Source organism: Rhipicephalus sanguineus, chromosome 1 (assembly GCF_013339695.2).
Source record: "Rhipicephalus sanguineus isolate Rsan-2018 chromosome 1, BIME_Rsan_1.4, whole genome shotgun sequence".
Taxonomy (NCBI): domain Eukaryota; kingdom Metazoa; phylum Arthropoda; class Arachnida; order Ixodida; family Ixodidae; genus Rhipicephalus; species Rhipicephalus sanguineus.
In genome coordinates, this window is record NC_051176.1 from 144,789,199 (window position 1) to 144,815,456 (window position 26,258).

The following is a 26,258-nucleotide window of genomic DNA, read 5'->3' on the forward strand; positions in this document are numbered from 1 at the left end:
TAATCAGACGACTATCGACGTCCCCCACAACATATACGGAGTACGACAAGACTGCATCAGTTAACCTCCCACCCACCGACCCATGAAATAACAAAAACAGTACAACGTCAGCACATTGCCTAACCTGGAGTCACAGGAACTGTATTTGTAAGTACACACCCTCTCCCCTCATATCCTGGTTTGTACTTTACAGCGAGTTAACGCATTTCCTTTGTTTGAGAGCATGAACAGGGGAAGAGTACATGCAAAAACGGCCTACCGAAAATACATAGCCTGTTCTATATACGTTTCCCTATTCAGAAACGGTCTATTTAACCTGCGCAGTTTGTCTAAATTTTATGGTGTACACGATCGCTGTCGCAGCTGTTCAAATGGAAGTGACCTATCAATAGGTTTTCTTCTGTTGATCCGTCGTTCACCGCGGTCTAAATATGTTGATAATCGATGCCTTGGTCGGATTCTCTGCCGTGCGTGGTGTCACTTGAACTGATACTGATCGTCCATTCCGCTGTACCTCTCCTTGTTTACAGCTCTAAGTGACCCATTGTCATGGTTACTGAGCTCTCCCGTCGGTTCTTCTCTTCTGCGCCACCACCCCCTCCTTGCCACTTTCGTTTTGATCCGATTCGTTGCCATCGCTGTTTTGTTCTTCGAGAACAATTTACGTCGCATGTATAAGTCGGCCGCAGGGAGATGTCGCCGGTGCGGTGAAACGATACTTCGATCGCCGCATCAGAACGAGCCGCTTCGAACCTATTTCTCGTCGTTGGCCCGTTAACAGACGATTGATCGGCGCAGGTGGGCCGACGCTGCCGTGCCGGACCGCCCTTTCGCGAATACATACCGCTCGAGCTGGCTTCCGCCCCGCGCATAATTACACTCATGACGGCGTCTGATCGAGTCGACTGAGGCTTCACGCAAGGGTCGCACGCGCAACCTTGGGCTGGCTCGAAAAGGCAAACAAATAAAAGGAAGAGTATTAGCTGCCTAGAGATCTACGGTTCGCGGACTTGCAGTCGGCTATCGCCGGCGACACGCGTCAGGAGTGCCGACCGACTCGGACGCTGCATGACATCGCTGGCCTCGCGCTGAATCGGCGTCAGCTCCCACTGCGCTCTTGATCCGATAGCTTCGTGGGCTCGACACACACGGCAGAGGGAGAAGAAGCGCTGAGCATCCCGACGTTCATATATCATTCCAGTGGAAAAGCGTGCTCTTCAAACGACCGTATCCCGAAGAGCGAGCGCCGCTTGGGTAGGTGCCACAGTTATGGTTTTCGCTACACTTTACGAAGACATTTGATCGCATCATTTGGAAACATTTTGCGCAAGTACAGCTTACACGACGATGCTATAGAGCTTTAGCATGCCGCTGTCGCTACCAATACTACCAACCAGCTCCGTCACTCTCCAGTCCTGCACGGGCTGCTGTAACGCTACGCCGCACGTGCAGGACTGGAAAGCTTTATCTTCCTGATGAGGCTTAGCTACAGTGAGTAATAACTTGCGAGTGGTGGAGACTGTGACTGTAATGATGTTAGGATAGCGCGATGCTATAGAACTTTTTCATTCGTGATATTAACCGCAGATCTCATGTGTGGTGCCTCAAAAGTCACCGCTGAGCGCCAATTTCTAGAAGAGATGGGACAAATTATTTTTCTTCCAGATTTGTTGGGGCACACACTGAGGATAAGGGTGCGCAGACGGGAACAAAATGTGATGTAAGCGGAGCAAGTGTAACGCGAGAAGGAAAGGGCATGCGCGCGTTCGTGACCCCGTATGCCATTTCATATGGAAGATCCCTGTGAAGACGTTCTTCTCAAATATTTGCCATATAACCCAATTTCCTGTTTGGCATCCGATTTGGGGTATTCGGATAACATGCGTGTATTTTGCTAAGCATCTTCGATGCATGCCTAGTAGCACCTATACAGGTTCCCATGCGAAACTGCCTTCAGCAATAACCTGATGTTGTCAAAGTGCTAAGCCAATGAAAGGACTTGTATTCACCGCACATGCTGATTTTAAGTGAAAAAGCCAGCAATTGCTTAATCACTTAGCGATTATACAGCACTCTGTAAAAATAAAATCAGGGTCCATTCTGCCTCGTCAAACTGCTTTTGGCAGCTTTTGACGGCTTTCTAAAAAAATGACTTACAGCTCATCGCAGCACGAAATGTCTTAACACGTTTTAACACGTTTGACGTTTCAGCACGTTTTATCAATGATTTAACGCATTTGAAAATAAAAACAACCATTTCTATCTTTAATATGTTTTAAAAAAAAGATTTAAAAATCGTCTCATTCAGAGTGCTGGCATGTACTTTAGTTATTCTTCTTGTCCTGCTAGAATACTAGTGTAAAAGAAAACCTCGTACAATAGTGCTAATGTAATATATACGATCCTTCGTTGTTTCTTGTTTGCTTTTACCTTAGGAGTAATACATGTAGCATTTCACTCGTCAATTGTTCTCTTGTACCTCTCCCGGAGTTAGGTTTTTCATATACTTTATGTTGTACACTTTTCTATAATCAATTCTTGTAGTATTTTTTTAAATCAATGTAGTAGTATAGCCGCTTAGCAACGTGTGCATTAAATCATGAATGACTGTACGCTGTTTTTTGTTTTCTTTGTTTCTTTTGTTACCCTTTTTTCTTTGCTCTTTCTTATGTAAACCTGAGACTGATGTAATCAGCTTTTCTTTCTCTGATTTTCTGCAGTTTGCAGATCAATGTGCAAATGTTTAATATCTGTGCTCTCCGGATTTCGATGCCAAGGAAAAAGAGGTAGCAGCTTCGTCAAGCTGCTAACATAGGAGTTTTTTTGCTCTTATCCTTGCATTTTTCTTTCCACAATTTCTGTATGGACAATGCTGAATAAAATGGAGTTCGCAAAAAAAAAACGACGAAAATAAAGTTCAGTTCAGCTGACGCGTGCAAGCAATGTCGCAGTCACGGCCGCTCCATCAAAACGTCTTGCGCGTCTTGATTGAGTGGCAGTGGTATGTTAAAAAGCAGATGACCTCGAGACAGTAGTCCAGTAAACGCGCAATCTGATAGTCATTATGAAGTAGCTCTTTAGTGGAAGTAGTTACAAAACGTGGTGTATAAATCACCTCGTCTGAATTTCGGTCTGCACGCGTTAAGAGGACATTCCAAAAGAGTATTGTTTGTCTGAATTGGTAAGTAACGTGCTCTGAACATCAACTGCATGAATCGGAGGCATAAACAACAACAGCAAGGAAAACGGGGGTTGGGTTGGGGGAAGACGGGAGAATTAAGGCGAAATGTGGGAAACGGCGCCATATTCCAGCACGCAATCTTAGCAGAGTCGAGATGAGGCTAAAGTGTGTATTAAGAGAGAGCATACAATGATTTCAAAAATGAGGTAAAAAGAAAGATATAAGAGTAGCTTGGTAACATTCGCATTTTATTTATTTTTAAAAATAACCGCATTAAGTCAAAAGACCATAAAATTTGCATCGAAATCATGATGAACGCCGCATTATATATGTAAGAAAGCCAAAATAATTTAACCTGAATTTACTCTTCAAACTAATTAAGAATCTCCGCCGAAAAAATGCAACTGCACTTTCGAAAGAGTGTTTCTTTTAAGTGTTCCCTTCAGGCGAGGGATGCGAAGATATTCGCCTGTCTGTGAACCTCGAAGACCCTGGAGTCTCAAAACCTTAGGGAAAGCCCGAGGTTTAGAGTAAATTTCTAATAAATTAGAATTGCAGATTGTAGATAACGCGAGCTCCGCATCTCTAGTAGTCTGCTTTACGAAATCGGCTGTAAAGCTGCCAAGTTGCCGTTTTCACGATGACAGCAGGCGTGCCGAAAGTGATTGGTGAAAGGACAATGGGACAGATGTCGCCGGCACTCACTGTCACCGCTGTGCAATTCATATGTCTTGACCTCTGGCGCGATTCTACGCTTCTGCCACGCAACATTGCACGCGTTAAGGACACTCCTTGCTTTACATGGTATTCTTATAAGGTTTGTTTCGGAAGTTGTTCCAACTAATGGCGTGGCTCCGTGGCAGAACACCTGGTTGTTACGCGGAAGGCCTGGGTTCGATTCCCTTTCGAAATGAAGTTTTTTTATTATTTGTTTATTTGCATCCACCCCAAATTTGCGCTTACGGACAACGCTGATTTTTCGCTCACAACCAATGAAGCCGACACCCCAATTTCTGCGAAGCGAGCACTTTAACGTTATCGCGTCAAAAGACGAATATGCATATTTCTAGTGTATGTATGTATGTATGTATGTATGTATGTATGTATGTATGTATGTATGTATGTATGTATGCATGCATGCATGCATGCATGCATGCATGCACTATCGGCGTCAAATGAAACCCGAACAGCGGCAAGCATTCGCAGTGGTATACAGTAAAACCTCGGTGATACGATCACGGCTCGTACGAATTTCGGGGGGATACGAACTTTTCTGTGGTCCCGGCCAAGGCCCATTAGCCTGCAATGTATTGGAGTACGGTTGTTGCGAACCGATTTGCACCCCGCAACGTTTGATACGAACGTACGCCGGCGTACAGGTACGAACAGGTGCTGCCCGCGCTGTCGGGGAAGGCATGGCAGTCACGCGCGGGCGCGGGCATGCGCGCTGCGCGACCATCAGCGGTGCGTCGTTGCCTCTGAGATAATTCGCACGAATCTTGGAGGCCTTTATGCTCCCTCGCGTTTAGATTACAGATTACGCTGACGTCGCGTTTTTTTTTTTTTTTCGACACGTTGACGCGTGCTCCTGTGCTCGAGGCAGCAGCGTCTTTGTACTGTGTTAACAAGTGCCTGCCACGTCGATGCAAGCCATGTCCACGCAATCAGACGTTCTATGAAACAAGACTGAAAGTTGGGCTGCGGGTCTGTCATGAAGTCCCATGAGAGGTGGACGAAGACCCCAAGAGACGAAGCGGACGGTCTTGTTGAAGGAGCTAGGCCTCGCAACATACGCGCACACCTGCCAACTCTCCGATTTGCACGGGAGGCTCCCGAATTTTGAGCAAACCTCCCTATCGTGCGGGTACGGCCATAAATCTCCCGAAAAGCACCCCCAACACCACCGCGATAAGAAAATAAAAGCATCAAAGGACAGCGATTATAAAATTTTCTTTCCTTCATCTACCGCGTGCAAAGCGCTTCTTAAGTCACTTTCGCCGCAGTACTCTGGTGTCTCGCAAAAAAGCGTAGTATGATTAGGAAGGGGATACTAGCGGTCACGGGTCACACCACATCTGGTTCATTAATTACACACGCGCGCATGCACCGTATATTTACGAGTACAAGTATGATCGTTGACGTCTAAAAACTTTACTGGCAATCAGTCAGAGCTCTTCATGAAGTCGGTGAGGCCCTGAGAAACACTGAATAAAAATGTATGCCGTCTTTCTTTTGTCGCATACTATTTTTCGTGTTTTCTGGTGACACGAATTTCGAATGATACGAATATTTTTGCTAACCCAGCGATATTCGTATCACCGAGGTTTTACTGTAGCGCGCACCGTCTAGCTATCACCATGGACAGGCGCGCATATATGCGCAGTGCTGCCGAACCGGATGCGCGCGCCTGTCAATAGTGATGACTGGAGGGCGCGCACTGTACCACTGCGAATGCTTGCCGCTGTTCGAGTTTAATTTGACGCCGATAGTATGTATGTATGTATGTATGTATGTATGTATGTATGTATGTATGTATGTATGTATGTATGTATGTATGTATGTATGTATGTATGTATGTATGTATGTATGTATGTATGTATGTATGTATGTATGTATGTATGTATGTATGTATGCATGCATGCATTATACCGAGTGTTTCAAGAAATGTGTCCAAAATCCTCAAGGAAAATACGATATTTGCTCGCTGCCTTAACCTTTTAATTAACCTTTTAATTAGTGGAGTTAGGCGGTTATGTCTTATGGGCGAATTGAAGTTCTTCATGTGGAGAACCCATCCAAGCTTTGAGATATAGCAAAAGCGGCCTGTAGCAATTATTGTGGCTTAATAAATTATACCAAATTCAAAGGCTTTCGCCGTTGTTATTGGATTATTAGATTATTGGAATACTAAATATAACCGATAATAACTGTGTTATATATTACAAAGGCCAGATTTTTGAACTTTCGAAGAAATTGTCGTAACTGAAAGTAGAACAACGACGACAATGTGCATAAGGGCGAAAAGTTACCAAAACCAGGCGAGTAATTTACTGCTTGAGAAACTGCTGTGCTTGTTTGAGATGAGCCTACAAGACCTAAGCATGTGTTCAAGCTTGACAGTGTAGTATAAAACATCGCTATCTTTGGTACGAATATAGTTGGTCCTTTTATGCTTTATTTTCTGTTGCCTTACGCATTTATTTGAATCATGCTGTGGTTGTGGTATGCTGTGGTTCAGTTGCTCATTTTCATTACGCTCTTCTTCGGTAGGATAAGAAATGGCTGCAAATTCTGTTCCCACTGTGACACTTTCGACGGGGTTCAAGATTCCAATTATTGGCCTTGGAACGTGGCAGGTGTGTTCGTTCGCTTAGTTCTTTCTGGTCGATTTCTTTTTTTTTCAACAAACAAACTTATTCAACCTGCAACTTGGAATAATAAATGTGGTGTCTTGTGAGTAAAAACATTTTATGAACAATAGTGTATTCTGTCGTTATTTGATTCATTCAGTGTTTCTTAACTTCAAGCTAAATACATGCGATTGCCTTATATTATTGCGGGCTCGTGATTGAGATGATGCTATTTAGAAATAGAAAAACGTGAAATCACCATGTTTGCAAGTGAAAAAATGATCGGTTTTTGCGCTACAGGCCATAAATATTTCATAGCATTTCCGACAATCTTGGAAGTTTATGTGTAATTCAGCGCTTAGCAGCCTTTTCTTTGGCAATTGCACGCACATATGGCAACGCTAATTCTTGGAGCGGAAGTTTTTTCAATAAATGATGGTGACAACCGTTAGGTGTATAGTTGGGCGTTGTGCATTAGTGACTTAAATCACTAACAATAGTCACTCAGTTCTTTTTAGCAAGTGGCTGCCACTGCAAGTGTTCCAGTAAACTACCTATGTAATTGGTTTTCTAAGTGACTTTTGTATAAAGCAAGGGGCTGGGTAAGTGCTTGAGAAATAAAAGTAAAATGTACGTACGTTCAAACTCAAATATTCTGTATTGCTTGACATACACAGGAAAACACACTGACACAAATGATTGCACATAAAATCAAACGCACTATCACAAATATTACACATTTTTTTAATATGAAGGGGAAGTCGACGTCGTGTGCAGTAGGTCAATATTTCCATAAAATATTCGATTCTTCAAGAAACTTCTTGAAGGCGACAAGCGCTCTTTTCTGAAGACTTGCTGTTGGCCGTGGACCTAGTATTATATTCACTGTGAAAGGCCTTCTGTCTAAAAGTAGTAGATTTGCTCGTAATCCTTTTCGTTGTGATGCATATTTTTTGCACTCGATAAATCGGTGATGTACACCTTCGTCAGGATGGCCGGAGGAACATTCTGTACTAGACGCACGTTTTATCCTGTGTAGGAATTGTCGCGTAAATGCTGCGCCAAGCCGTAGGCGGTGGAATAATGTTTCAAATCTCCTATTTTCTCTCAAGTCTGATGTAATGCATAGTTTTCTGCCAGGGTCTATTAAATATAAGTCCGAAAGTTTGGACTTTTCATCGAACCATTTGACTTTTCCTATTTGAACTTGTGATACAACACTTGTGTACATATTAGACGTAACTGAACTGCTGTGTGATGTTCGTCTGTGCGTATTTTCATATCATGTGTTCTACTGCATTGCATTTTGTGTCATTATTTTTCTTACTACATGTGAGAATGGCAGACTGGGCTTGTTGGTTAAACATATTTGAAGTTTTAAGGCACGAATAAGACGCGGACGAAGAAAGGAACACACACACGGAGCGCCCGTGTGTGTGTTCCTTTCTTCGTCCGCGTCTTATTCGTGCCTTAAAACTTCAAATATGTCTTACTACATGTTTTGTCTTCTAAGCGAGAAGAAGTAGGCGGTGCCACCATAATGGCACCAACCTCTCCTATTTCATCATTTCAATAAAAAATGTACGCACTTTTTTCTGTGACATCCAAAACACTGCGTCTTGCGATAGCTCGTCACAAAGTGTGCTTCCCGGACGCGATTTCTCCTGTCTCGCCTAGATGCCTAGTTAGAGTATTGGTAACATTATGATTAAAATATTTTCTTTTTCTGTTATTGCAAATCTAGTATGACCCTCGCAATAATTTTGCAGTCAGACCCAGGCAAGGTGGAGGAAGCAGTGAAGATTGCCATTGATACGGGCTACCGGCATTTTGATTGTGCCCTTATTTATCAAAATGAAAATGAAGTGGGCAGCGCCGTCAGTGCAAAGATTGCTGATGGTACCGTGAGTAGGGAAGACCTCTGGATCACCAGCAAGGTATAGTGTTTGCTTTGCCTTTTAACCCCTCAGTTCATTTCCTTCCCTGTGAGCAAGTAAAGGGCAAGTCATTCCCACGCTCCTGTGGAGAACAGGAAACTGTTTTAAGATGCCTAATTTTCTAGCGCTATGGGAAGCTTGCCATTCTCGTTTCCCACTCTTAGGGTAGTTACGTGGTGGACATGACGTATTGTATGAGAAATGAACCATTATTATTCAGTTATTATGCGCATTATGACAGTGCACTGTGCCTCACGCGGAGTCGGCAGCACACTTGAGAGGTTAGCCAACGTGCATCAGAGTAGCTTACCAATAGTAGAGTGTAGTAGAACAGGGGAGTGCTCGGAACGGCCGCAGCACCAATGTACAAAAAATGAAGCCCAAACAGGGTCAATCCGCTCGTGGCACTGCGATCGGTAGGCTGCAATGTGTCGTCGTTTAAAAGTTGCGCGCGGCTCCGCCAAAGTGGTCCTGGGGTAGAATGCCCGCTTCCCACTCAAAAGGCCCGGGTTTGAATCGCAGCTGTAGATGGCGGGTTTTTATTCTTAGTGTCACCTTTTATAGCAGTATTGGTTGTCCTTTGTTTCTTAAAACTAGCTTCAGTTGCTACGTGTTGGTTCAAAATGTGAAGTAAAATCTGAAATCTCATTTCGAGTCTCGTATTCGCAAAAATCTCGGTGGCCACACTTTGCGTTTTTGTTGAATCCCGCGTGGTGGCGCTGCAAATAACTGCGCTCACTGTTAAATTTATTCTATTTTATTTCACATTTTGCGTTACTTTTTGAAGCAACACGTCGCAACTGAAGCTAGTTATAAGAAACAAAGGAAAACCAATACAGCTATAGAAAGTGACACTAAGAATAAAAACCCACCGTGTACAGCTGCGATTCGAACCCGGGCCTTTTGAGTGGGAAGCGGGCATTATACCCCTGCATCACTTTGACTGAGCCGCGCGCAACTCTTAAACGACGACACATTGCAGACTACCGATCGCAGCGCCACAAGCGGATTGACCCTGTTTGGTCTTCACTTTTCGAAGCTTGTTCCGAGCACTCCCCTGTTCCAGTACACTCTACCAATAGTGAAGACCACTATCATTCCACTTGTGGGCTCAACAGCAGCGCACCTTTTCAAAGTACGCTTTGTTATCATGAATTGATGATTGCTTGTCAATATTCTATAACAAGAAACAAAATTATAAAAAGGTATGTTGCACTAGGTGAGTAATACATTGTACGAATGAGTAGTACTGTGTGTGTGTGCGTGTGTGTGTGTGTGTGTGTGTGGAAAGTGGGGGTTGGCGGCGAAATGTGGTCAACTGGAGCACTGGTATGTAGGTGTAGTACCGAATTTTGGCTGTAGAGTGTTGCTTTATGCAGGTTTCGTTGACTTTTTGCGCCAACCTAACGATGATATTACGCTTTTGTAAACAGTGGTGACTTTTATCCGTATAAAGTTCAATGATTTTCTAATTTACTTAACTATTATATTGCGACACATATTTATTGTGAGCCATATGTGTGTTACCACGATCAGACATAGCTAAAATCTATAAACACACAGCTCCCGCAGCCACAAGCACATGGCGTGTTATCCTGTACGCTGCCAAATGTTGATGTAATATAAAATTTTATTACATTTGGCAATTTCACTTGCCAAGCCAGTCTTAAAAGTAGCTGCACAAAGCAGAAAACGTTAGGCGTGCAGACACAGACGCGAGAGAACCAGGGCAGCGTAAACGGCGACTATCAATTGAAAAGTCACACATTGGCGGAAAATAAGGTAGGCAAAAAAAGTTATCAGTGCATATTCAGGAATGGCAGCTCCACCCGTGAATCTGGGACGCATGCGGGTCCTCGTGAAAAATAACTGTTCTAGCACGACATTTCATCTTTATGCAAGGTAGCTGAAGGCTCGTTTACACACGAACTTGCGCAAATATTGATTAAGCTGAAAGTCAGTCATGTGTTGCGCTCGCAATATGTCGTGCCTCTGACGCGTTTCTTGATTATTATGTCTGTATAAAACTGTATTTATCAAATTTTGATGTTCATTTACAACAGCGACCGTACAGCGTAATATAACGAGTCGAGTAACAACCTTTTGTGCTCAATAAATATCTGATTTATACAAAGGCTTGTCTGTCATGCGCAGAAGCGACTGTTGCCAAAAGAAACGTCATACACTGCACCTGCACGACATCTTGTTGAATTATTAGTGTATACTTTACAAAAGTAAATCCGTTTTTTGTAGTTTACCTACACTTATTTTGCCTGCACGATGGTGCATTACTTACAAGTAACTCATTGGCAGCCGTAAAAACAACTTCATCTCCCTCCCCTCTTTCCCCTTTATTTTCTGTTTTCTTTCGCCTGTACGATAAGCAATTGATGTAGAAAGTGCCTACGCCTGTCTCCCTGTTCTTCGTTCTCCCTGCAACCATATTCGAACTTGAAGAAGTAATAAACTTCTTTAAGCGTTCGGAGGTAGTGGCTGCTGTAACACGAGGATAACGTACTTCTAACAAACGCGAAGCCTGAGTTGGCGGTCATTTTGTGCACACACGATTTCGTGCGAGAGGACTTGAGGCAGGACAGCTAATTCATTTCTTACAAAATTAGGATTCTTAGATAAAATGATTAGCAACGTTTTCGGCGATCTCAGGGATTCCCGCCAAAACACGAGGTTTGCCTGAAACGACAGGGAAATATCTAGACATTGTATTTCGTCCTGCTGACACATTAGTTTTAGTAAGCTTCAAGCCTCTCCCATTTTTTTAAAGTGTTCGGTTGCGGTGGTAACGGCAGAATCACATTCGTCGCTATGACAAAAAATGAAGTAATTATCCGCGTAGCAAAATATCCTATTGACGCAGACACCTTAGATGTTTCTCATTATCAATATTGCATAGGTATACATCACTAAAACTAAGGACAACCGCAGAACCAATGTAAATTCCTGACTTCTGTGAAGGACACCGTCGTCGTACTGCCCATTAAGCGTCGACTTTGAATAGAATACTTCGGATACATGCATATGATTTCCAGAAACGAGTTCTTCTGTTGTATTCGTGTCTGCACTATTTCTGCGATAAATCCCGACCAGTCAGCTCAATTTTCTGTCGTTGTGTAGCTGCACTGTGAGCTAGCCAGAGCTGACAACATAGTGAAATTGGAACTGTACAGACTCACACCTTGAGGATGGCTGCTGAAGGATACCAGCTGGCACCAATAGACTGCATGGGGCACCCATTGAAAACAAGCATAATTACGGTCCTCACTGGCTTGTCTGCAGCAGCCATGAGGGTTAAATGCATTATCGATCACTATTCCATGGCATTCCATGGCTTTCTTGGACACCATGGAGAGCCTTGTGTGACACTGACACTCGTGGGGGTAATCTGCGCGCACATACTTGGGTCAGGTCTGATGCACATAGTAAGGTAAAACAGTGTACAAGAATATTATAAGATTCGTCTGTGTGAACGCATAAAAAACGCAAAAGTAACAGTAAAATACGTAAACAAAAGGCGAGCAAACCTTTATACTGCATGCGCCATGTTTATTGAAAAGTGTGACACTACCTGATTCCTCTTTATAGAATGTTCAGGCAATCCAGTTGTTTGTGTATATGGTCTAGTACGAAATGGATGATACCAAGATGATTAGGTGACGTCATGGCAAAACAGTTTTTTTGTATGGATGTAAGTGGAGCCATTATCAGAAGTATTTAGACCACAGAAGCTTTTGCCAAGCTATCAGCATACCATTTTGCCGAAACGGCATCTTATATGGAGACCGGTGTAGTGCATCTCATCTTCCTCATTGTCACGTCACCTTCTGAATGCAATGATGTGCACTGAATTTTGTTGGTACTTTGGCTGATCCATTATCACGCCAGATCTATCTCTTCGAATTTGCTGTGATCCAATGAGGTGAGTGATAGGGTCTTTTTACGATAGGATTTCACTTCTGACTTGATCTCAGAGGTCACCAGAAAGGTCGAGCCATCTTGTGATTTTAATTAATCTGCATGCAGGTTTTATCAGAATGCTCGCAATAAAACAACTTTTATTGGATGTATTGTTTTTGAAAAGATGTCACCAGTTTTTATGATTCATCTGTAAACAAGTCATGAATTGCGGTATTAGAGATGTGGTGCGCGCAGCTGCAAACCTGCTGGTCAGTCATTTCTTTGTATGTATATATGAAGGACAATAATGAATGCATTAGCACTATGGTGTAAAATAACAAAGTGTTGAATAGCTTGCCGAAGTCTGAAAAACTCCCAATGAAATACACACATCTGTGACTTTCGCAGCTCTGGTGCACCTACTACACTCGTGCCAGAGCAGTTGAAGGATGCCAGCTGTCTCTGAAACTTCTGGGTCTGGAATACCTGGACCTCTACCTCATGCACTGGCCATTTGGTTATAAGGTATGGCAGTAGTTCAGGTTCACTTTGACAGGAACCCCCTAGCTTGTACTCATGATGCTACTTAACCCTGAATTGAAACTGAAAACTGCAGTATCGCAGGGTTTATGCATGACCGAGCTGCCTGGTGGTGCACGTAACTGGTTAATTATTGTAATATTTTAAATACTGTTTATGTTTTCCATATCATAGCGCATTATTAACTGAGTGTTTTTCTGGGCTAGTTGGTTCATTCTAGTAAGTTATAAAAAGCGCAATCTTCAGACGCGCTAAGGATACAAAGGACTAATTATTTTCATTTTGGGCTCAAAGAGCACGTGATAAATTTAATAAATCAGGAGCGAGGGAATAACATTTGGAATATAACTATGTTTATAAAATAGATTTGTTTCTGATCTATACAAAAATATGTTTTGTGGCTTTTCACTAAACGTAGATGTATTTCTTGTTATAAACATTACCTTCCTGGTCAGAAGTGCTGAATACCCACGGGCTCAAATTTTATGGACTAGTAAAGTCTGCGGCAAAACTGTATCGAAGGCACCTGAGAAGAGTAATAGATTAAAAAAAAAATGTTTCTCCTCAGGATGGCGACGACTTCTTTCCACGTGACGCCGCGGGGGAAATAATTGATAGCGATGTCGATTACGTTGAAGTTTGGAAGGTAAGCTATATGCTTTTTTAGCAGTGTTCCTAATACCAATATACTGGTTATTGAAATGACCCGCCACGGTGGTAGTGTTTATAGTGCTCGACTGCTGACCCGAAGGGCGCGGGATCGAATCTCGGCCGTGGGATGGAGGCGAAAATTCTTGAGGCCCGTGTACTTAGATTCGGGTGTACGTTAAAGAACCCCAGGAGGTCGAAATTTCCGAAGCCCTCCACTACGGCGTCCCTCATAATCATATCGTGGTTTTGGGACGTTAAAACCGCAACAATTATGGTCATTGAAATGGGCTGTTACATCACATAGCCATTGTCAATGTAAACTAAGCCAGCGTCCAAATAACTGCACTTGACTCCGGGGCATTTAGTTGTCCTGCTATTTCAACACTGCTCGTAAACAGGTGGTGTGCTGGAGCCGACGTTTCGACAAACAGACTTGCCTTCTTCAAGGCTGCAACTGCAAGTCCGCTTGTTGAAACGTCGGCTCCAGCACCCCCGCCCCCTTTACACATTTTTCATCACAAGCTTCCATCTTCCCCTGACTCGTGCCTTCTCTTGGATTTCAACACTGTTGTAATCATAGCTGTGTTCGGCATATCTGCTGAATCGGACCGTGAAAGTAGTGTCTGCAAGCGACGTTCCTTTCCAGCGTTCTCCCATGTGCCAGAACCGAACTGCGTCACTTTCAGGTGACGAGGCCCGCCTGCTTTTTTCTGATTATTTCTTTTTCTTGTGCTGGCACTTCCAGTGGCGGCAATGTGCGTTCTACATTGAATTATTCACTTAGGTCACGTGCCATGATCAGTCACAGTCCAAGCAGTGCGGGTTGCGTAGAGCATTTGTTCGTGTGACCTTTGGCTCGTGGGACCGTGTAACCAAGAATCTGGCCCAAAAAGGAGTGACCGCTGGCCGGGAACACCACCTGTGTCCTTTAGCTGTTGCCAGGCTAGCTGTGCTTTTTCATCACTTTGTATAGTGATCTTTGGTTGAAATGATTTCCATCGAAAATCAATTAGCGTTATCGGCTTCATGCAAAGTGTCTGGTTACCACAGGAAAAAGTAATATACTTTGACACGACGTTCCTGTTTTCAAGTGAGATTGCCAACATAGCTGTGTTTGTTATTTTTACTCTTTGATACGCATATTTCACCACTGATATTAAGCTCCTTGCGAGTTTTTGTGCGTTTGGCAGTTCTTGTGCGTTTGGCAACTCTTTACGCAAGGGTCCATGTCGTGCAGTTACAACTTTTTTTGAAGAGACTGACACAAATTTACCTGCATTGACTAAGGATATTTCCATCTGTGCTGCAACAGTATCTTGATTGCTTACACAGCCTTCGTTATCTCTTTGTCTAAGCTATATATGCTAGGATTCTGCACTTTCAAATTATGGAATGAAATGTTTAAGAAACTAAGCTAATTGTTACAAAAGTTATGGCTCAGTAATTTTCACGGTGTACTGGTGGCTTATTTTTAGGGGCGAAGCTCCTTATAGCGGCACCCGTTCGTCCCTCGTAGCGTAGTATGTAACCAGTCTTACGCTTTGACCTGCAAGGTGGTGCCGGTGGGAGATTTTTCCTGTGCGTTGTTGAACAATAAAAAATTCGCAGCGTTAGCTAAAAGACGACTTCTTCTGTCTCTCATTCCCATTAGCAGCCATTCTTTACCTCCAAGGTAGTGCCTGGTGAGATTTCTCCTGTGCGTGATTAAACAATAAAAATTTTGTTCAAAACGCCGTTGATTGATGAAATAAACCAACAAAAGACGCCAGATGTTTTGTAAAAGCAAAACGAAAGAACGCCAGATGTTTCTAAAGCAAAACGAAAAGACGCCAGCTGCTTAACGAAAGACGCCAGATGTTTTCTAAGCAATGGTTTTCTAAAAAATGAAAATTCACAGCGTACATGTAAAATTAAAGTGCGCTGCAAGTCGTCATAACTCATCGAACCTTTAGTATAAACGCGCCCGATCTCACGTCGGTGAAGATGTACTGGGCAGAATTCACGGAAGATTCACGGTTTACCGATGAACCTCCGCAGCTTCGCCCACTCATCATCATTCACTCCGTGGATATGCTGTGATTTTTTTTTTTTATTTGACGGGAAGACCCCTATAACCTGTTGGCATCTGTGTCCCTGTGTGTTATTTGCGCTATTCCACAATGCATTCGTACCAACTAGCTCGGCTTTCCTTACCATATAACCTGACAGCAAGACGTATGTAACCGCATGGAACCGTAGGTAATCAGACTCCAACAACGTAGTGCTGATAATCATACTGCGGTGCTTCTAAAGAAAAAGTTCTTTTTAGCTCTGCAAATTGTTTATGCTTGTAGGGAATGGAAGACTGCGTTGCCCAGGGCTTGGTGCGAAGCATAGGTGTCTGCAACTTCAACAAGCAGCAAATGGACAGACTTTATGAGTCTGCTTCAATAAAGCCAGCCGTTCTACAGGTAAGCGCAATGATGGAAAATAACAAGGGCTTCACGATTTAAAAATGACGATAGTTTCACTGCCGTCAAGACAAATTGAACGGGAAATCTGCCATCACTCATACGGTCAATAGGTTATCCAAAATAAAATTGCATCTGTAGCAGCAACTTAACCTGAATTCATCATTATTTGGTTGTATGTTCCTTCTCGTTTGCGGTACAAATATTTCAGCAACGGTTGAAGCAAAATATCGAGAAATCAAAGTTGTATGACCGAACTTATGACTTCTGTACTGCAATAAAATTATTATCACATATCTGCCCATATTTGCTGCAGTTTCTTCATAGAACGTGTGAAATAACCTTTTGGTTTGTGTGCTTTCCTGAAAACAAGCTGCAGCAGTCGGCAATACTGATGATTAACTGAGGGTAACAGAACACCAGAAACTTGAACCCGAAATGTGTGCAGCTTTAACAACATGAAAAATAAAAGACGGACAGGTAGACAATTGTAACATGAAGAAACATCTTCGAATTGTGGCGGACTTGTACAAAACTTAATATTCAATATGCGGCTTTGTCTTTTTGCTTTTTCTCTGAGCATTCAAGCGATCCCATATACGTGTGCGATCGTAGGACGGGCGGAAGGGGCACTCAAAAAGTAGTGCCGTCATAGATGTTTTGCAAAAACTGGCTACTCAAGATTGGGATCGGCGCATGACACTGCTCAAGGGAGCCATTAGTGGAAAAGGGAAGGAGGAAATTGTGCGAGTTTAAGTGCAAGGTATAAAATAAAAATGGGCCATGCCTGCCATCACTGCAGAGTGCCTCGTATTGTTTACAAAATTTTTATTAACATCGCGCCAAGTTTTACAAAAATTAAATTGTATTTGGGAAAAGGCATTAACGGTTCTTTACATGGTACAAAGCAGGACTGCAAGAAATACATACAAAATAAATTATGGTGGTACTTTCAATTGTTTTTCTTGGCAGCGAGAGAGAGAGAGCAAGAAATGGGGACGAGACGCTCCCGTATGCTAGAGGGCTACTTCCTTCGAACACTTCGAGCATGTTCATTCAGGAATGTTCCTGAGCAGGCCAAATGCACAAATTCAAGTTCAAAAGAATATTTTTTGTCAATTCCCGCGGTTTTAAGTTCGCTACTGCCAGTGCGCTGTGGCTAAAAAAACTCACTCTTGATATAGTGCGCATGTATCCCACAAAATGTGCGTACTCAATCCAATCTTTAAAAAGCGCGGACTTTTTCATAATATCCGCTCCCTCAGCTTTCTTCCTTTTGCGTGGCTAAGGAATTTTAACTATTCCATGTTCGAAGATTGCTAGGCATGTGCACTGTGATAAACTTAAAGCAGGGACCATTTTTCGCAAACAAAAATAACAAATGAAGAAATAACAAATGAAGAAATAACGGGGCAGAAGGACCACAGCTATTGAAGAAAAGAAAGTTCCGATGATAAGCAGAAAGTACTTAGCATTTGCTAACGCCTATGTGTTGTGAGATGTCATGACCGTGGGATAACAACATACATTGTTAATATCGATGTTTCACCCATATTTGTTGACTTATGGCATGATAAGTAGTGATCGTGCGACTTGCCGGCTCAAGTAAAAAAAATTCTATTCACTTTAGAGGTAACACTCGTTTTTATCATTTCGAGGCATGATCTTTCCCGCTATTCTATAATTTTGGAAGATATTTTGGATAGCAGACAACTCCTTCTCGTGATAGGTTACTCTAGGCACTGTAACGACTTCTGCAGCATTTGCCTGCTGCCCGTGTCATTACGGTCGTGATGTGTATGTACTTTTTGTACTTTTAATTGCGAACATTGTTTGCAGGTGGAGTGTCATCCGTATTTGAACCAAAGTGAGCTGCTCAGCTTCTGCCGAGAGCACAACATGGCATTAACTGCTTACAGCCCACTTGGCTCCCCTGAACGACCCTGGTACGGCACTGTACTTCGTGAGCCATGCTAAAAAGTATTAAAGTTCAAACAGAAATCTATTTCTGTTTCTCTAAGTACTGTCTATCGATACTTGCTGCGTAAAGCAAGAAAATAATTAGAATAATATTCATAATAATGGCGACAATCAGGACAAAAGAAATGGTCGAGTGCGGGCACATTTGGTGCAAGCATGTTTTCATTTCCTTCCAATATTAAACATACAAAAAAATAAATGCATCTTGGCATATTGTGTTGATTAAGCGAATCCAGAATTCGTGTTTTGCACACAGAACTTCTCTTATCTACGGTTGTGTGACGTAGTCTTCGAAGCCACCGTGCACACTTTCTTTATGGAAAGTTGCGGGCCCATCTCGCTTAACCTCTATGCCCCAAATTGTGAAAGCATGTTAGGAGTCGTTGTATTTAAGTTCATCGCTTTCATTTATCCTGTGTGCATTTACATGCAGGGCAAATCCTGACGAACCAACCCTCTTAGAAGATCCTGTCATCAAGTCTATTGCTGAGTCCCACGGAAAGACATCAGCTCAGGTGACGGAATGCATTAAATGTCTATCATCTGAAGAGTTGCGCGCAGGTCCTCAAGCCTTCATATATTTTTTTAAATATTTCCTGCTGGAGCAGTGAAAATGTAAAATGAGGAGGCGTCGTTCATTCAGAGCAGGGAAGCTACTAGACCTCGAGACACGTGGGCGTCAGGTTGCGGATCGGATATCTGTTTCTTGTGCACGTGTGAACGTTTTATCTCTTCCCTTGTGTCAATATATTTCGTCATGATTTGGTAAAATAAAGAGTTGTTAGTTCGCGCTTGCTTTATTCCCTGTGGTTCCTTCGACGTCGTATTTTGTTTCTTAGTAGCGCGCTGAAAATTCCGCTCGCAAAAAGCGTTGTTAATCGCAATAGGCGAGTACATAATGCGAGTACCATTTAGCAAAGCCACAAACATTCTATTCCTTGTGAAGCCGCTCGCCGCGTGTTTGAGACCCCTGCTATATAGGCTTGCAGTATTTAATATGCATCGAGTACATCATGTGCAAGTAATCGTTATGCTGATGCGATGTAGTGCATAAACTGGAAGGCGACACACTTAATAAGACTTGTAGTAAAGTACCTCTGGGGGTGACAGTGTTGCAGTCGCCTTTATTTAAGCGTGGATTAAATAGATTCATTATTATCGAGAATATTTTTTTGAGTGTTTCTTGCAAGAAAGTGTGCACAATAATTATCTTTCTATCAAAAGCAGAGTAAAACTTCAAACTAGAGGTTGGTAATAACACTAAAGTTCTGCTGTTGCCCAGGTTTTGATTCGTTATCAAGTTGAGAGAGGAGTAGTCGTCATTCCAAAAAGTGTCACAAAGGAGAGGATCATTGAAAACTTTGATGTAAGTATATCTTACTTTTTACGCAGTTGTAATACTACTGAGATGAAGCTGAAAAGCCCTTTTTTTATGGAAACTCAATATATTGTTTAGCTGGGTCGCTGAATCCTTGGCAATGATCATGTCTGTATGGCTTTTGCCCAAATATTGAGCTTTGTTGTCTGAACTGGTAACATTGTGCATTGATTAAGAACTGAACCTATATTTACGACCTGTCAAATTTTCAAAACCTCCACAGTGTGCGTATGGAATGCTGCTCTTAATTAGATTTTCCTGGAGCTATGGTGAATTGAGAAACTGCAAATTAGCACTGAATGCTTGCCGTTTGAAAAATACGTGGCGGCTACCATCCCATTTTGTTGGAGAGTAAAATTGGAGAAAGAAACATCTGGATGCTTTTCCTGCTTTTGTGCATAACTTGAGGACAGGGGTGAACACACGTACGCACCTGTACACACACGTGCATATAACCTTACTTTAACATTTCTGTATGACGTTCAGCTGTATCTTATAGTACTATAGCTGGCCTTTAGGTTTATATTCAGTATTTGGCATGGCAAATATTGCTATTTCAAAATAAAGTTTAGATCTGCGTAAACTTATCAGTTTAAACACAGTGCAATTATCCGTTGATATTATCGCTGATGTTGTGCAGTTATACGTCAGTATAACGAAGTAAAAATTATATTATTGCGTCGTGCCCCCTACGTGCTAGTTCACGCTCCGAAGGACCTAAATAAAGTTATTCCATTCCATTCTTGTCCACACGTACTATGTCTCTTTAAACCTCAATACAACGGATCATGTTAATTCGCTTCAATGTAGCGATCTCACTATTGCCACAGAGGAAGACCGAGGCATTAAATTTAACCGCCTGCCGGCGCCATTGGTCAAATGGTTGAAATACAACCAGCTGTTTGCGAACGCACATCTCAGGTCTGGCGCCGGGTGATAGAGGGCGGCCACCGAAACGGAGCAGCGCTTTTTTCGGCAGCGGCGAACTTCGCTAGCTGCGGTACCGGATCTTAGAGGCCATAAGCTGGTGGAAGTGGTGTCGATCTTAGGCACTAGGGGGCACACATATCGGCGCATCGTATAAAACGGCGTTCTCCTTTGAGAGGCGTTTGGATTTAAAGCGGACGGAAGCACAAGATGGAAGAGCAACGAAACACGACGCTTTTACGATCGCTCACTGGCTCCAATAATAGCGAACATTGAAGAGTATAAGAGGAGTGTCTTCACCAGGATTTCATGTCGGAATCCAATTCCAGCTGAAGTGTTTTATTCAAGGAACTTTAATGCTGAAATAGAAACTCTTATTAGTTTTATAGTGCGCAAACTTACTCATTTTTGGCTTTTTCTGTTTTGGTTTCTGTCACTGTTTGTTGTGCATGATTTGTTCAGTATACTCATATGTTTCTAATGTATCATATTTGACCTTTGATGTTTATGCTCTGCATAGTAAAGTTTAGTTTAATTAGATTAACATACACTGAAAATGCCTCGCAAGCGTGTTAGACAAACCTGCTGTTGTGTAATATACACAGTAAATCGTGACTAGACCAAAGCTGTGGGCCTTAGTATTTGTAAATTAATGAAATAAAAGGAATAAAAGAGCCAGCAATCGAGATAAGCAAAAAAAAGTTTAAGGTGCTGGTGGTAAAACAGCATAGGAGAGAAGAGATAGAACGGGTGAAGTTGCAGGCATAAATAGCAGCATGTAGAAGTAAAAAACACGAATGCAGAAAGAGCAAAAAGAAAAAAAAAGGAGGTACGAAGAACTCTTATATAGAGCGCAATAGATCGAATAAAATCTAATTCAAACAAACACGCTGCATAACTGTTTGTGAGCGCCCCATTGCAACAGAGAGGTCGGTAAAGATCACAATTATCAACATTGTTATCATTATTATCATCATGGTCATCGTATCGTCGTCGTACCATAGCTACGTATTCTTAGCGTCCATGGCGCCAACGCCCAAATTACTCTGTATATGTTATAGCACTGTAATGTAACGCCTCCTACACTTAACTCTATTGCAAGCAGCCACAATTTTCGCGACAGTCGAAATAAACTGTTATCGGCTATCTGAGGACAAGGACAAACTCCAGCAAAACGTAGACGCTTCTACAGGAAATGAAAGTGCTTTCGAAGAGTGTACTGACCCGGAAACAACTTTTTTTGCTTGTGTAGGTATCCCACCGATTTTTTTAGAGTTTCGTGCACTTATTCACGGCTCTGCTGCCATAAAACTATATGGGTGGTATTTGATAAAACCGACCTACAGGTCTCTTCTTTTGAATCAGTCCATAACACAACGGTGACCGCAATGAACGACACTGTGCGTCCGATCTCATTAAAATATTTGGACATCATATCGTCCACTTGTTCACCCTAACATCGTATAGTTCTAGTACATCGGGCTCTCCGCTAAGTGTTTCATCAAACCCGTGTGCCACAGTTTCATTGATCGCAGTCGCCAAATGTAAAGCACGCCTGCTCTCGTATTGTATTCGGCGCAAACTGCTGCCAGAAGACGTGAGGCTTCTTTTCATCCCTCAGCCGGTCATGGCAACAGCATGTGCAAAATCCTCAAGAAAAAGGTGCCCTGTGTGTGTCTCTCTCTCTTGTCCGTCGTCGTCTTCGCGCCTTCTACCTCGGATAATGCAATACCAACTAGCCCACTTGTTGACCCTGGCATCGTATGTTTGCACAGAATGCACGTTTGATGCCACAAAGCAGAAAATGAGGTGCCCATGAGCGAAATTCCCGTAGTTATGGTTCTCGCCTCGCTAATACTTGATTTTAAAGCGAAGTGTTTCGTTTTCTCGGCGTCCGACGTGATGCTACGCTTATCCGGCTAGATGAAGACCAATGGGAAGACCAATGGTTTGGATCGGTGAACATTGTATTAACAGTAACACCACGCTGGGTGACAGCCGAGGTTATCTTGGCAAGCAGTAGGTATGGAATAGGCGGGAAAGCTTGGACAAATTACCACTGCTTGTTGGACTTACGCTTCTTTCGGCTTTCGGCGTGCCGTACACAGCCACCGTGGAGAGCACTTCGTGGCGCATCATCAAGCAGCAAGCGAGTTCAAGAAAGATGATTTCTTGTTATTAAAATCGTTGTCCTCATCGTTTGTTTGTTCTTGGAATGTTTGAGGGGATGGAGAGTGCGGTCGAGGCTCTGCTCGGTTCATGAGCCCTCGAGCAGGTGCATCCGCGCTCTCGTTTCCCTCCGAGTCTGTGTGTCCCGGACACCAGATCAGCCCGCATTTGTTTTTCAATCTCCCGCCTAGGAATTTAGTTTTATCACGAGACGGCCTTTTAAAAAGAAACATAATGCTGCGTGCGAGTCGGAGATGTTAATCGCCTGTGGTTCCTCTCTCCGTTCTTGCTCTTTGAACGCAAAGCATTCCGCCTTGGCGATCGAGGATGTGTACAGGGAGGCACATGTAATCATTCTGTTCTCGCTGCTAAGTACTGTTGCAACAGACCGTTTAAAGTTATATCTCGAAGCGTCCACATACAATATATTTGTGTTTTTAAGCTTTACCGAGCCATCGTACTCTCTCCTCTCTGCGCTTTTTGTTTCTATTTATGTCCATATCCTTGGGCAGGGTAGCGACCGAGATCTTGCAGCGGACGGGTTCTGGGATTTCTACTAGAACCTCGTCCAGATTCTCGGAGTACGCCCCTCGCGAAATTCTTGCTCACCAGTGAGGCACGGAAAAAAATACAGCGCCCCCCACAAATCATTAGGTCCGTAGGACGCCATAGACGTCCGCCATAGACGTCCGCCATAGACATCCGTAAGATTAAACAAAATTTTTCCAACGCTGTATTGGCAAGCCTGTCCGTGGTGTGGCGGCTCGCCATCACTGGTATATCAAATTTCGTGGGGATGCTCAAACCAACTACCAAATTTAAATTCCTTGTTAGGTCGGTTTAATCTGTCTAAAATTTTCGAGCAATGGGAGGCACAGCACGCCAGCTCTGACCCAGAGGTACAGCTTGCGCTTTTGGGTGATGCCAGGCAGGCGGCAGCAGACGATGGAGCCCTGGACTTGAGGCCCCACCCATAGTGCTCATCACCCATTACCCCCAAACCATTATCAATGAAGTTCTTATTATTATGAAAATCATTTTTTTTTCGACTATACTATTGCGTATTCGGATATTTTTTGCATCGCTTTCAGCGTGAAAATACACGGTCGGCTGCTACAATTTCTGTAAAAGGTCGAATTTCACTATAACGGAGTTTCACTATAACGAAGTTTCGATATTACGAAATTTGACAAACTTAGTATTTTAAGTTTTACATAATTGCTAAAAATGTGTTAATGCAAAACGTCCCCAATATATGCTTTTTAAATTATCAACATTTAAAGTGTTGTACTTCTGCGCATGATTTCTAGCCGCATTCATCAGCATAGCGCTCTCGTGGTAATAACTGCAGTATGTGGACACACACACACACACACACACACACACACACACACATATATATATATATATATATATATATATACATATATATACATGGGACATCCAGTGAATGGAATTAGAAAACGGAAACAGTATTTTATAGGTGTAGTCATTGCAATAGCATAATTATTCTATATCCGTTAGCTCAATATCTTAAGTAAGGCTTATTGAACACTGCCTAATGAGCGGACATGCTTCACAAGATAACTCCACCTATATTCCGTAGGCTTATGTTGCTAACGACAGGCGACTGCCAGATCTTTACTTTATGGAAATAACTTTGTAATAATGTAATAATGTGTCTGTGGCTGTCGACAGTGTGTGTTTATTCAAACTTCCAGTGATTGAGACGAAAATCTATGGTTCCAAGAAGGCTGAGTTATTCCGAATCCACATGATGCATGAATTCGTGTTCTCCTATGCGTGTGCTATCTTGCATGTGTGTGCCCGTGTCTGTGTGCCTGTGGTTTAATATTTTATGACACCAGTTGTCTGTCATCTTCTCCTTGGATCTTTAACAATACACCGCAGTGACAAGCTGTTTCAAGCAGCTGTCGACAACTGCAGTAACAAAATTCTTTACTCTGTCTACCTTTTTTCTTAACATACAGATATTTGACTTCAATCTTACTCCTGAGGAGATGGAAGCCATTGATGGGTGCAACAAAAATTTCAGATATGTTCCTGTGACCTGGTAAGGAAAAGCAAGCTGCTTTCACCACATGCTTGCATATGACGATATATAAGTACATTACGTGATTTTTAGTGACAGACCACATTTACCATAGGTATGGGCCTTGAGTAGAAGTATTTCAGAATAAAGGGTCAAGTGATGAAAATGAGTCAGCTGTGAAATGCCATGTCCTCTGACAACGCATCGAATGCATAAAATACCACCCGTTCAGCTGCTTTAATTGAAAGAGTCCTACTGGCAAAGCCAATGTAAAATAATATTAGGCCATAATAGTAATGCAAGAGCTACCTCTAGTTTTGGTACGATACGCCATACAAGATATACGAGAGAACCATCGTGCTTGGTACATTATATCATGCGTCCGAATGTCCCTGGGGCTTTCGACTATAGTCCTCAGGGCAGAATTTTTGGGGATAAAAGATCTTTTTTGCATTTCTAGTGAGCTCCTCGCTGCAGCTCGCAGCTGTCAGACTTCTGCTATATTGAAGTTACTAGTGTTGCCGCTAAAAAAAGACAGAAGTTCAGGGACGACCGAAGCTTGAAGAGATGAAAAATTCGTGAACGCGAAATTTCGCTAGAGCCGACGCTGGAGCCGACGGCAAGTCTTCTTCAAGGCTGCAACTCCAGAAGACAAGTCCGCTTGTCGAAACGTCGGCTCCAGCGACACCCTGTGTTCACGAATTTTTCATCTAGTGTTACCACTGTTAAAGCTTTACACACAAACTCGAATCCTACATTGCGCCGTATTAATCTCAACATTCATGCTGTAGATCCACTTTATGGTACATAGGGCGGCTGCATTTCGATGGGCCTGAAAAGAAATAACGCTCATGTTTTTAGATTTAGAATCATTTAAAAGAATTCGAGGTGTTAGAAATTAATTCAGCGTCCCCCAATACTGTGTGCCTCATAACCATATTGTGGTTTTGGCATTTAAAGCTGGAGAACTTAAGATTTTTAATTGTGTGGTAATGGCATGGAATGTAATAGCAGTGTCCGTTTGCTGTAGCTTTCCTTCGGCATTAATGTGGCTTGCTACAATTTCTATAGTACGTTTAATGCTGTTCTGTGTTCATGTCATGTATACATATCCTGCTATGTTCCACTTATGATGACCCACTTTTCTCTTTCAGGTCAATTAAGCACAAGTACTACCCTTTTCATGAAACAGCATAAATTTTCAGCTCTGATTTGTGTTGTTCTCAATGACACCGGTTCACACGTAGGCAGTAGTGCTTGACCATTTAGAAATAGTTTTATTTGGAGGCAGATATATACAGGGACTGTGCTAGAGTTGTCGATATAAGCATGGCCTTAAGGAAATCTTTAAAAAAATGTAATTCACACAATCATTCATTTAAGTTATTGCGGTGTTCAATACGATTACACAATTAAACCCTGATTCCCAGTGTAGAAGCCATTTCAGCAACTACAACTACGAAGTAATGGGCTATTTTAGGATAAGAAGTAGAAATAATTGTAATTTGTCAATACTGAGACCTTTCTGTTGTGCTTTGTATGCATGCGTATTGTCAACGATTGACTTAATGTTGTATACACCAATAGCACATTTCATTCTTGAAAAAGGTGTTGCCACCATGTCTAGTGACCGCGCAATATACTATAATCACGAATGCAGTGCACCCTCCTTGACGCTTTAAACCTGCCTTTTACAAGGTGTGCAAATACTGTTATTCTAAAAATAAATA

At 42.5% G+C, this 26,258-nt stretch overlaps 1 protein-coding gene across 1 annotated transcript; it reads left to right on the plus strand.

Moving 5' to 3' along the window:
- The first annotated feature begins 937 nt into the window (after window positions 1-937).
- LOC119387062 (aldo-keto reductase family 1 member B1) lies at window positions 938-26,258 on the plus strand. Its single transcript, XM_037654367.2, has 11 exons — window positions 938-1,254; window positions 6,452-6,537; window positions 8,301-8,468; window positions 12,789-12,905; window positions 13,489-13,566; window positions 15,905-16,021; window positions 17,861-17,967; window positions 18,435-18,516; window positions 19,284-19,367; window positions 24,467-24,549; window positions 25,683-26,258. The coding sequence occupies exons 2-11, from the start codon at window positions 6,460-6,462 to the stop codon at window positions 25,723-25,725; spliced, it is 957 nt and encodes a 318-aa protein (XP_037510295.1). The 5' UTR covers window positions 938-1,254; window positions 6,452-6,459; the 3' UTR covers window positions 25,726-26,258.